We start from the raw sequence: 12,568 nt of genomic DNA, 5'->3' as shown, positions 1-12,568 counted from the left end.
TTGGTTATGTCTTCTAGATCTCTTATTTTCCTGGTCTCACGTGGGATTCTTTGTCAGTTTATTATAATTTGCAAATTCATGTTCATCTATAACAGGTCTATGGTGACTCTAAAAATATTTCTCCAGAAAATAGGACCACATTCCATTATTCTGTATTGGTTGTATGGATTAGATCCTGTGTACTTGTGTATATAGTGGGGTGTGTGTATTTATATGCACGGTGGAAGAGTGGATAAGAGAATGGTGAAACTTTTTATAACTTTTAAAAAATGTGTCTAAAAATTCTTAAGAATGGAAGAGGGTTGTTTTGTTTGTTTGTTTAAGAAAATCCTGGAAACTGCTTAATTCTCCACTGATCAGATTTTATAACAATTGGGTTTATTTCTTCAGTGTTATGAATTCAAAGTTGATTTTCTTTTTTTTCCTTCCTTTTTTTTCCCCCCCCCTCCTTTTTTTCTCTGTAATTCACAGCTTTTGGAAATTAACTGGACTGGGCTGACCAATCTTCTGGATGTCCCAGGACTGAAGTGAGTATACCTAAAGTAGTGTTTGCTATATCTGCACCCCAGTAAAGCCTAGAAAATCCGAAGACCATCAATTGAATCATTTTCAGGTTAGATGACTCTGAGCAGTTCTCTCTTAAAGTGGAATTATATGAAATTGCTCAATTTGCAGAAGATAGTGATTTCACTACAAGTCAAAGTACGCCAAAAGTATATCTAGGAGGTCTTGTGAAAAGTACTTTGAAATATAATTTTTAATATACTTCTCTTAGTGTTCTCAGCCTTTCCAGATTTCCAGAATCTTGTGAATTTCCTATCTGCCAACTCCTAGGACAGCAGAAAGGCACAGAGCCTTCCTTTCATGCCAGTGGGTTCATGACATCTTGGCTCTTGGCTTTGTATGCCAATCCATCTCTATTTGCTTGTGTAAAGGTAGTTAGAAATACCTTAAGACTATTCAAATTAAATAAAGTTTGTAATATCTTCAAGTGCTTACTTTTAAAGCTTTCAGTGTATTATGTGAAGGTCAACTGGAGTAGCAAAAATATTGACCATATATAGCTATAAAAATGCTTAGCTTATTCAGAGCTTTTCCTAAAACCACAGGATAAAATCCCAGATTAAAAAGCATCAATAGAGGTGCAAATCAAGCTGCTTTGAATCATTGCAATCCTGATAAAGTTAAAGCCATGAATATATTCATAATTACCAGCTTTTAATAGTTACCCAGGGGCTTTTTTAATATGGAGACAATGGCAAAGGAGATAGTGGTGGATCTGATACACGCTTGGATTTTGTGACTACCCCTTTTATTAGATCCCATACTCTCAAGAGTTGGCTGACTCCAGAATTAATTTTTTGTTGTTTCAAAACAGGAGTTTGAATGTAGGTATTAAATTAATCCCAGAGTAATCAATTGCACGACTGAAGTGGATTTTGCTTTCCTTAGACATGTGAAGCCATTGCATGCAATCCCAGCTGAACAGTTCGAAATTAGAACTTGCAGTAAGTAGGTTAATGGCTGCAAGAATTGCTCACGTTTCAAGCCTGCTTGAGGCCATCTCTGAGGAAAGAGGTTTTCTTGATCAGTGAGAGAAAAATGGCTTTCCAAAATACAGCTCCTGAGTAATAATTCGCTCTTTTGATATGACTAAATTTACATTTAGTACTTAAGTTTACTAGGCTCCTGAGATCCACATCCTGCTACGTATTTGCCCGATTGCAAACACAAAACCTCAGATGTAAACAAAGTCTCGCTAAATATCTCAAGTTTATGGTTTCCAGAGCAACCAAACTTGGCTACACATGCACAGACTGGTGCCATCTAGACGTGGTATAGTTTCTATAGTAACTGTAACTGAGGTGACTCATGCTCTGCCTTGCCAAGAGGTTTCTTTAGTGCTGTATTTGTTTTTCTTATCTGTATAGGTAAGTTGTATATTTTGGTATGATGACTTGACATACTGTAGTTATAAAAAATGATGAACAAGAGATTGCTGGCACCACAGGTACCTTTTTAGTCTTATGGCTGTTGGCTACGCACTAAACTGCTTATTTGTACTCTGCAAATGTCTTCTACTAATTGAATTTCTGTGTTAGCTGCTGGATGCTTCCCTGTCAGCTGTTAGCAACTTTCATTGCTCTTCCTATATGACTCCAACAATGAGAAGGACATACAAGTAATTCATACTCCATCATTAGTACAGCTTGTGGAGAAGTGGAATTAACATCTCTGTGTGAGGAGGAGCCAGGCTGTGAGAATATTCAAGTGCTATCAGGAGGAGTTGTAGATGATGATGGGAAGATGTTGGGGTTGCTTGAGATAAAGTGAAAACACTCTATGCAGTCAGAGATGTGCTGTTTCTGCAGTATGAATAAAGACAGCACAGGAAAAATACACAGCTGATAAAAATTAAGTTAAGTAGGGAGCAATACAAAAGAGTGGGCAGCTAACAATTATTTTTCTGCAATGAAATTGAGCTTTTGAAGACAGTCTAATAAACTATATCTAACAAACTATATGAAACACTGCATACTTCTTTTCTTTTTATGAACTGAAAAAGTAATTGTACAAAGAACCATTGACTAAAGTTTTATGATCTTAGGAAGCTGTTTTTTAATGATGCATCAGCATAAGGGTTTATATTGATGCATCTTTCTCTGTTGTTTGGTCAGTGTTTGTCTGTGTTTTCCATAGGTCAGACCACTTACTTTAAGTAACAAAAATTGCAAAAGATTGTCATTTTTGCGTTGTATTCATGAAGAATACTTTGCATCTGAGAGCACCCCAGCTGGATAATACCAGATGAGATTTAAACAGCTTTAAAGTATAATGTTGTTTTAGAATTCATTTAATTCATTAGTAGGTTACGTACAATCTTGAGTGTTCTTTTTCAGCTCCCTATATTTAAAGTTAAGAGATCTGCTACCTTCTAGGAGCTCAGTTTCTCTGCGTATAACTTGGTGAAACTTCATTAATGCTGGCTCATTTTTCTCAGGTGTTTTAGTGAAATTCAAGTGTTAATGTTGGGAAAAAATTATGAGAATAAACTCTGGAGTCAGAGTTGGGGTTTGATGCTGGCATAAAGGATTGTGAGTCCTTCCAGTGCTTGGGCTGTGTTGTGTTACTGTCTGTTTCTTTCTCTTATTTAAGGGAATCTCTTATTGCTGTAGTTCTATTTGAACGTTAGTCAGTCTCTGAACTTTATGCTAGTCTAGAGTAGGTTTATTTATGCCTGTGGCTTATTTCATAAAGTCTGTCATCTTAAGGAAATACTAGAGGAGAACACAGCAGCCTTTCTTTCAAGGCAGCTTTGGTACCTTTGCTTTCCTTGCACTGGTCCTTTGCTTTCTGCAGCCTAGGTCAGTTGGTTTTCTCCATTAGTCATCTGTTCTTCATGGACTGAGCATAAAGGCAGAGCTTTCTCGCCAAGTAGGGACACTAACAAAAGCAGAAACAAAAAAGTTTACCTGATCTCTATACTGGAGTTTTGTCATTAGACTTGTATTTTGAAAAGTGTGATTGTTGCTTCTGTAGTTACCATCACCTCAGCTTGGGTTTGTTTATTTTTTTCCTTTTAATGTTAAGACTGGTTGAGATGCTTATCTTCAGTTTTTTGTCAACTGTTAAGAAAATAATGAATTCTATTTTCTTGGCTCATTTCAGAGAATTTAGCATACATAAATTGAAAACTAGATGTTTGACAAAATGAAACTTAAAAGTTTGAAAAGCACAGTGTTAAAATGATGGCTAAATGAAGCTTCTCTTCAGATAACAGGATTATCTTGCAGTATTTGTCTTAAGAATTACTGAAACTGAATTTCTAGAGTTCACATAGAATGAAAATCTCTGTAAATGTGATTGGCTAAGCTCTACATGCAGGGAAGGGGAATGAAGACTCTTTAGGGCAGATGTGAATTATCCCACAGAAGCGGAGAGGAAACTTTTTTCCTCTGAGCAGTATCGTAACATTATTCACTGTTTCTTCTTTCTAACCAGAGGCCTGCACAGACCTGTCCATTGATTTTGATGCAGCCTTGAGCTCCTTCTGTTCCTGTTGTTCTGAGTACCATTAAAAAGTCAGCCATGTTCCATCACGTATTGTAGTTATCTGGGTTTGCAGTGGAAGTGGGCAGCCAAGGGGATGCAGGCTGTACAGGTTGCAAACCTCTGGCATGAAAATCAGTGTGCATTTCTAATGGGCCAGATTGTATTTAATGGGTTCATTCTGTTGCCCATCTCTAGCATAATGGTAATTGCTCACCACAACATTTTCTTTCCAAATGAAACTGTAATATGTATCACATTTCACTGCAGCTTTTGTGTTTTTATATGCTAGCTTCTGAGTTAGAGCTACTCCCAGCTTCAGATTCAGTCTTAGAAAAACTTCACAAGGTGCTTACATGCAAGTGCTTCATCCAGCAAATTATTATCTGCATCTTGATTTCACAAAGACTGTAAAAAGGGAATCATGGAGTGTATTTAGGAGGAGAAATCGCAGCTCCACCAACTTTAGTGAGAATGCACCTCTGCAGTTCAGAGTATTCTTGTAATTACCTCTTTGAACCTTTGGACATACTCCTGAGATCTTCCTGGGTACTTGTGTTCTCCCCTTTGCCCGTGTAGGCAATGTGTGTAACCAGTGCTGTTGGTCTGACAATGAACTGATCTGTTGTCAGTTCAGACCTGAGCTGGGTGAACTTGTAGCTTAGGAAATTGTTCTCATTTCTGTGTTTGTGGAGGGGTGTGGGGTTGAGTTTTCTGTGATTCATTGCCAGTGTGGTTGCACTGCCACTCCCTTTTCACTGAACAAAACCTGTTTTGCTTCCCTAGGCTACATTTTGCTCAGCCGTGAGCTTGTGTTCTGTGTGTCTGTGGTTTAAATGATGGTCCTCCCAGCTCAAGAGGACAAGTGGTTTCATAACAATGCAGGAATGGGTAGCCAAACTTCCAAGGAGAGTTAAATAAATCATTATTGAAATATGAAAGTAAATAAACAGTTACCATCTGCTTGGTTGTATGCAATGCAGACAAGAGAACTTACGCAATAGCCTTTTACCCGGGCTGGTTTTAAAAGGCGAGGGTGAGGGGGAAATTTGGCTGTGGCAGGGAAATGGGAACTTTAAATCCATCCCTGTGGTTTTTGCTATTCAGTGTCAGCTGCTCCCACCTGGTGGCCGTTTGGGCAAGAATCCTTTATTTTAAGTTTACAAACCAGATGTGTCTTCTACACCCCCAGAAAGGCAAATATTTTTTCCATTTAGGTTGTTAAGCAGCAAAAGGAGGTTTTTTTTTTTTTAAGTAACTGAGGATTCTTTTCTCCAACAGTGGCTTATCAGATACAATAATACTGGATATTATATCCAACTACTTGGTCCTTCCAAATAGAATTACAGTCCCCCTTGTCAGTGAAGTGCAGATTGCTCAGCTGCGGTTTCCTATACCAAAGGTAAGCATGTTTCTGTTAACACTAATAACTGGGCATTTTGTTTTTTCTGTAGTAACTGTTCAAGACAATCTGTGTGAATTTCTAAGTAGTTACTGCAGTGATACAAGTTACTATGAATCCAGTCACTGATAATAATTGATTTAATTAATGATTTCTGGGAAGTCAATATTTCAAAAGAACACCAAGAAAGATGTATTTATTTATTTATTTATTCTGTTTTGCTGGAATCTTAAACATATTACTTGCTGCAATATAGTTCAACTGTATAGATTAAAAATTAAGTACCATATGTTTTATATTATCATGGAAAATTACTATTAGTTTGCTTCACTAAGAAGTTGTTGCTATTTTTTGCTACTCTCAGAAACCTGGTATTTCTTGATGTAACTGGCATGTTTCTGATGGTTGATGACAGTTTTTCTTTTTAGGAATATCTTGAGTGCTAGGTCTGTTGTGTGTGTGGATCATCACTGATATTTTCTGCTTACAGTATGTCCAAAATAAGTTTCATATTAAGGAAATGGCAATGGCAATGATAAAACATCCATTGTGTAAGTTGTGATGACATGGAAGCTTTCAGATTACTACACAAACTCATCTTTTCCTTTTTCAGGGTGTTCTAAGAATACACTTTATTGAAGCTCAGGACCTGGAGGGGAAAGATACTTACTTAAAAGGGATTGTCAAAGGAAAGTCAGATCCTTATGGAATCATCCGTGTGGGCAACCAAATTTTCCAAAGCAAGGTCATCAAAGAAAATCTCAATCCAAAATGGAATGAAGTTTATGAGGTATAACCAATAAAAATACCTTGTATGTTCTGTAAAGAGTTATCTTCTAAAGATTCTTTTGTTAAAGAGGATATTTTGGGGTTGTCCTCAAGGAGCTTCTTGATGTTTCCCTCTAGAAGCCCAAAGTTCTGTAACAAAACAGAAATTCTCCTTTGGTTTTATATACTCTTTTTTTTTTTTGTCTAGACTGAGCATCAGTAATTTTGAAAAAGTAATTTGGTCTCTTAGAGCCAGTGTTAACAAATTTAATCTGAAAAGCTCTTAAAATTGCTCTACTCATTAAACTGCAATTTTTTAAAGCATTTGCTTACTGATGTATTTTATTACACAGAGGTACTGCAGGTTATTATGTTACTATGCCATTTAACCAAGCTGGTCAGTTGTACTGACAGTGCCCTCTCACTGAACTTCCAGGCCTTAGTGTATGAACATCCAGGACAGGAGCTAGAGATTGAGCTCTTTGATGAAGATCCAGATAAAGATGACTTCCTGGGAAGGTAAATGTTATGGAGAGTATGTTTTTAGGTATTGGAAAGAGACAAAATCTTGTAATTTTTCTTCAATTAGTATTTTTATTTTAGTGCAGTTGCTCTGCTATCTAATTGTATTTATAAATCAATTATCTTGATAGTAATTCCCTAACTACTTCATTTTTGTTATATGAAAAAGTGCTTGGGTGTTTATATACACATCTATATGTTTACACCTTCTATTAAAAAACAAGGTAAGTATTGTGGGTACCCAGAATTGTGCCCTAGCTGATTTAATGTTTGTAAGCTAGCACTAAGTCTTAATTCTTTCTTCAGGCAAAGTTAATATAGCTTTATAACTGTTTATCATCTTCATCTCCATAGCTTCTAAATGAGTGTCTCAAGTTTGTTTTTCTCTTAAGAGCTGATCTTAACTATTTGATTAAAGAAAAAAGTTTGCTGTAATGCTTTTGCAAACATGACTCACTCTTTGACTCCATAGGCCAGAGGTGTTTACCCATAAACATTTCAGGGTTTTAGTCAGCTGCTTTCTCCAGTAATTTGTCACCTTTATTTCTTGCAGAGTTTTGGAACCTCCCATTGTTGCTTTCCATTCAGAGTAGAACTCCCTTACCTTTCCAGCTCCTTTTCTCTTAACAGGAGCAACAGTACCTACTTCTCATTAAAATAAAGAAGTAGGTAGTACAAAGGCTTCTTTTTCTTTGCAATTTCCTAATCTTACACTGAAGTGATGGTGGGGGGAAGTGAGATAATGTGTACATCAGTACTAATAAAATAAAAAGCCAGACAAATGTTCATGTGCTGGCATGCAGTTGTCTGCTCTGTTAAATTTTTAGCAGATTCATTGCCTGCTACATTTTTAGCTTGTGAGAACTAGAACTCTCCCAGACACTGCCAAGGCATGAATTTGGTCATAGCATATGTCCAGGTGCTATTTCCAGTGGGTAGTTTTGATGTGGTCTCTGTTTTGAGAGTTGGGTCACATATATGTGAGTCATACTGTGCCAGCTGCCCTTGTGGCTACAAAATGGGCTCTAGTGTAGGCTTATTTTCTGTTCTCCTGCACTCATCTTCGTTGTGCCATTTCATTCCCTCCTTCTTCTTTTCTTAGGGGCTAAAATAATAGTATGCTGCTCTTTTGATCTCAGTGGAAGCCTGGATACTCAGCGAGCACAGGGTGGTGTTTAAATTCTGTGCTAGATCTTTTGTTTCTTGGCTAAAATACTACTTCTTTCTCTCCGTTTTTCTAGTTTGATGATTGATTTAATTGAAGTTGAAAAGGAGCGTCTCCTAGACGAGGTAAGCAAGTTCAGTAAGTTTTGGTTTACAGAGGCCCATATGTTGTATATGTAGTTGTTCTTGCATTATTTTTTCCTGGGCATAGTTCCTGTATGTGCAAGAATAACCTTAATGCTGTAGAAATAGATTCCCTGATGATCAGTACAGGGGTTTAAGGGATATCTGAACCAATGAAATCTGAAAAATAATGACATTCTTTGTCGGTCCTATGCAAATGTAAATGTAAAAAATAGTAACTTATATATTTGGTGAGAGGTTTTTTTGCAAGAGAATAGCTAATTGCTGGGTTTAACTATTATTAGGTGCAGCAGACTAATTTTTGTCCTGAGAGAGAATTTTATAGGAACATTGTGTAGGGTTTGTATTCCCAGAACATCTTTACAGAACTTAAAGAATTTTTATGGTATTTTAAATATGCCTTTATCATATAATGCAGAGGTTTGTCTGGCTGTTTTTGTCATTCTGTGTTGTAATATTTTACGTGAAATAGGATATTTTAATGGATCAGATCTTTTCAGATTATGTGGGCTTCAGCTCTGAGAGATTCCTAGTAGACTTTAGAGTTTCCTAAATGCCCTGAAGAAGCAGTTGCAATTATATCTTTGTTTGGTGCCAGATTATTTCACATTACTTTGATTAATTTTCAGTGGTTTACTTTGGATGAAGTGTCCAAAGGAAAGTTGCATTTAAAACTGGAATGGCTCACACTGATGCCAACTGCTGACAATCTAGACAAGGTATTAAAGGAACACATTACTTTCATTCTGATCTTAATTGTTCTGGGGTGATTTTGTTATGATTTTTTTGTTTATTTGTTAAGTATGTAACCGGTTCTCTAGCTGCTATGAATTTGGAGAAACCTGTAACTTTATTCCAAGCTGTTTGTCTTTAGAAATCTCAAATCAGTCATAAGTGTCAATGGTTTAAATGAGATTTTAAAATGCTTTTGTAGTTCACTTCTTTTCTCTTAATGTTACTGTTTGAGAATATCTGTTAACATTTCCTTAGTCTGGGAGATAAAACTGGATATGATATTACAATCTGTCCAATCTAAAAAAAAATAGTACGAAATGGGGTGCAAATTTCCATGCACATGGTTTTGAAATGTCTGTATGAGTCTTGAAAACTTACTCTTTATGCTTCATGCTGTGAATTTGTGAATGTTTTCTTTCGGGGAGATTTTTTTTTTTCCCCCAGAAATGGGACAGGAAATAATAATACTTGATTTCCAGAAAGGCTTACAGTGTGTTTTTGGTTTAGGTGCTAACAAGCATTAGAGCTGATAAAGACCAAGCTAATGATGGGCTTTCATCTGCATTGCTTATACTGTATTTGGACTCAGCAAGAAATCTGCCTGTAAGTTACATTCTCATGGATACCCTTTTGTCACAGAGGCTCTTGAGTACTCCCAGCATGTCTTGCTTGGTAGTATGACACTGCTTTACTAACACACATTGTGCCATCTTCTCTATAATTTCTCTCCTTTCAAGACGTGTAATGTAAGGTCCACTTTTTAGTAGCATAGTATTACAGCTATATATTTAATAAAACATTACTCTTTAATCTGTGTGATTTTTCTTTAAAGAATGCTCCTTTCCTGGACTTGAAAGGCTGCATGTTTTTATTACACAATATTTTACATAAATTGTATGGGATTAGCATGAGGAATTTTAAGGAACTAACTGGGAGAAGCCTACTTCCATGAGTTCAGGTAAACTTGCTTGCTTTGGCTTAGGGTATTGCTGGAGATTTGAAGGTACTGAAGTCCTCCTCATGAAATGAATCCTTTGCAGTTGATGTCACAGTGCCAGAATACTTGTATGAGATTTCTATCAGATTGTTGTTTGCAGGATGGTTTATTTGCTTGTGCAAAACATAAAAACAAATCATGTTCTCTCACTCTATGGATTTATCTAATGGGACTGTGAAATAACTTGTTTTGGAGTTTATTTCAGGTTAGTGAAGTACTATTCCTGCTCGAAATTGATAGCAGGAGTAAAGTCAACCCTACCATAAATAGATACATGAAGCTTAACTGAGTTTTGCTGGTTTTCAGCATTTCTGTTAGATGAGAGGTTCTGGAAGTGATGACTAAAATACTTATCAGAGGATACAGTTTTCAAGCTTTGGATTTTTTGCAAGTATTTTGAAGATTTGTCTGCTGAAATTTAAGTTAAAATGTTGCATCACAGTGGTAACAAATGAATCCTTAGTAGCCCAAACAATTTACATGACTGACTAGTGATTTCATGTGTGTTCCAGGGTATAGAGAGCAGAGTTTGGAAGTAGTGTTTCTAGGCTATTTTAAAAGCTAAAAAGACTCATTTGGAATAGATCCTCACATTATCTTTTCAACCTCACCATATATTGAGTTCAGGCAAACTCTGTAACTTAGCAGAAAAAAAATAGAATTACTACAGTACAGAGTAAGCAGTAACAGAATAGAAGGGAATTATGGTGTGCTTAGCATCAGTTTCAGAATACTGCAACACACAAAAAGTCTGTCTGCCATCTGTTTTGTGTATTAGATTCAACTGACCCAATTTATGGATCTTCTTGTTCAACTACTGAATTCTACTGAAACAGTTACAAATTCAATATGTTTGGTAAAATACACTGCAGCCTCTTATTTAAAATAAAACAGGGTAAAGTTTTCTCGTACACCAGTTCCAATCTTTTCTATACAAGTCTGATTCTCTATATTACATTCTCCAGCAAATACTCTGAGGCTTTGTCATAAATTAAATCTTTTGTTTTAAACAAACATTCTCTAACATTGTCTCCCTCCTTCAGAAAGATTAGGTTGCAAACCTTGAGTTCTACCTATTTTTGCAGACAGTATTTTAATTTCAGTTCATTTAATCAGTAGATCTCTAAACTCTAGGGCACAGAAACAGGGAGTTCTTTGCACAAAGCTGACCAGTTAGGAAATTTGGGAGCAGCATCCCAAATTTCCTATTGCTGTAGCTGATATTCTGTCTACAGGACAAGAATTGCTTGGGTGGGTTGAGAATGATGGTCATAGTGTGGGACCTGTTTAATCCTCTTACTTGTTTCTTCCTCCACCAGCCCAGAGACACAGTTGCTGCAAATGACTCAGTATTTAACTTCAAGTCATTTTCTTCCCAGTAATGTAAAGAATATAATAGAAAATAACATGGAACAGTTGAAAATTCCATGTGCAAGTTTACAACAATGAAATAATGTGTTACTGTGTTAAATTAAATTTTCCAATACCAGATACAAAAAGACTTCACAGTTAGGTCAAACAGGGGGAAGTACCATGGGAAGACTTTTTTATACAGGAGGACTGAAAAGGTTTCTGTGCATTCTAGAAAGACAATGTCATGGAGCTTCTACATGAACAGCAGTTAACTGTAGTAAATAGAGCTTTTTGTGGCCATAGGGTTCTAATATGAGCAACATTCACAAGACTAAACATGGAATTTGCTGGCTTATCATGTTTTGCTCAAGTTCAGTGGTAGGGGTTGTGTAGAGTGATAGAAAATTAATCTCTTGGATTGCTTATATTTATGGAGAAGAGAATTCAAAGAGAATGAAGGGTTAAAATTACACTGACCCTCATTAATAGTTTGGAGGTTTTTGTGCACAACTTTAAGTTTTTTCTACATGAATAATTACTTTTTATTGCCTTGAAAATTGCCTTAAGTTAATGCTTATCACTGGTACACTTTAGATCATGCCTTCAGTCTTGTTTTGAGTCACAGTTTTGAGTTACCCCAACACAGGCCTTTGTTTTTCACAGGTGCATCATAGTTGTGAGTTTCTGGCACACTGGGATGATGTATCTGAAAAAGAAACAGAAATGGTGTAGAAAGCTGGTCTCTAAGCTAGTAAACATTAGTTGGATCTGCCATATAAATCTGAACTACCAAGAGTGAACTTGGAAAGTGGGTTAATATATTTGAATAATTATTAAAAAAAATAAAATTAAAAAAGCATTCCACCTTGCTGTTCTACAGAAAGTCATTTAATGGACGAAAATATTTGTAATGACAAATATTTACTTTTTGTTACCTGCTGTTTTCTCTGGAATCCTTTGACTGTTTTCCTTAACTTTTTTGTGTAGTAAAGCTGCTTATGCATTCATTCTGCCACAATCCCATCACTCTGCTTTCTCCTTCCATTTCCATCTTCCTAAGAGTATCTACGAGGGAAACTTTGGGTGTGGATACTTAAAAGAGAGGAGAGCATCGGGACTAGTCTTTTGTGAAAACACTACCTCACTCTATAGAGCACTATTTGTGAGTTCTCTGGTATTGTTTGTATTGTACCTTTTCTCTGCCAGAGTGTGGATTAGTGCTACTAAAGCCACTCACTCTAGTGGAATGAGAGCATGCAATTTGTTTTCCTGCATGGTTTCAACAAGTGTGCTTTGTTTTTGTGCTATTTTTATTGCATTTTAAAGGCTACTTAAATTTCATTGATCAGCATATCATTGGGTAAGTAATTAACCTTTCATGATAAAAACCCAAGATAAGTTTGTTGTAAAAGCTCTTACACTTAAATTGCTGA

General features: G+C 36.2%; 1 protein-coding gene across 3 annotated transcripts in view; it reads left to right on the top strand.

Moving 5' to 3' along the window:
- Positions 1-12,568, top strand: part of ESYT2 (extended synaptotagmin 2) — an 83,477-nt gene that overhangs the window by 51,709 nt on the left and 19,200 nt on the right. For 2 of the 3 annotated variants that reach the window (XM_032099375.1, XM_032099365.1), the window contains exons 7-13: positions 472-527; positions 5,332-5,452; positions 6,066-6,242; positions 6,657-6,739; positions 7,984-8,032; positions 8,680-8,769; positions 9,293-9,388. In XM_032099375.1, coding sequence (XP_031955266.1) covers positions 472-527; positions 5,332-5,452; positions 6,066-6,242; positions 6,657-6,739; positions 7,984-8,032; positions 8,680-8,769; positions 9,293-9,388 — 672 coding nt within the window. Of the gene's footprint in view, positions 1-471; positions 528-5,331; positions 5,453-6,065; positions 6,243-6,656; positions 6,740-7,983; positions 8,033-8,679; positions 8,770-9,292; positions 9,389-12,195; positions 12,298-12,568 lie in introns of all 3 variants that reach the window. The other variant, XM_032099357.1, reaches the window with a different exon arrangement.

The sequence above is a fragment of the Corvus moneduloides genome, chromosome 1 (genome assembly GCF_009650955.1).
Source record: "Corvus moneduloides isolate bCorMon1 chromosome 1, bCorMon1.pri, whole genome shotgun sequence".
Classification (NCBI taxonomy): Eukaryota; Metazoa; Chordata; class Aves; order Passeriformes; family Corvidae; genus Corvus; species Corvus moneduloides.
The sequence above is the reverse complement of the archived record's forward strand: the minus strand, read 5'-3'. Positions and strand labels throughout refer to the sequence as shown.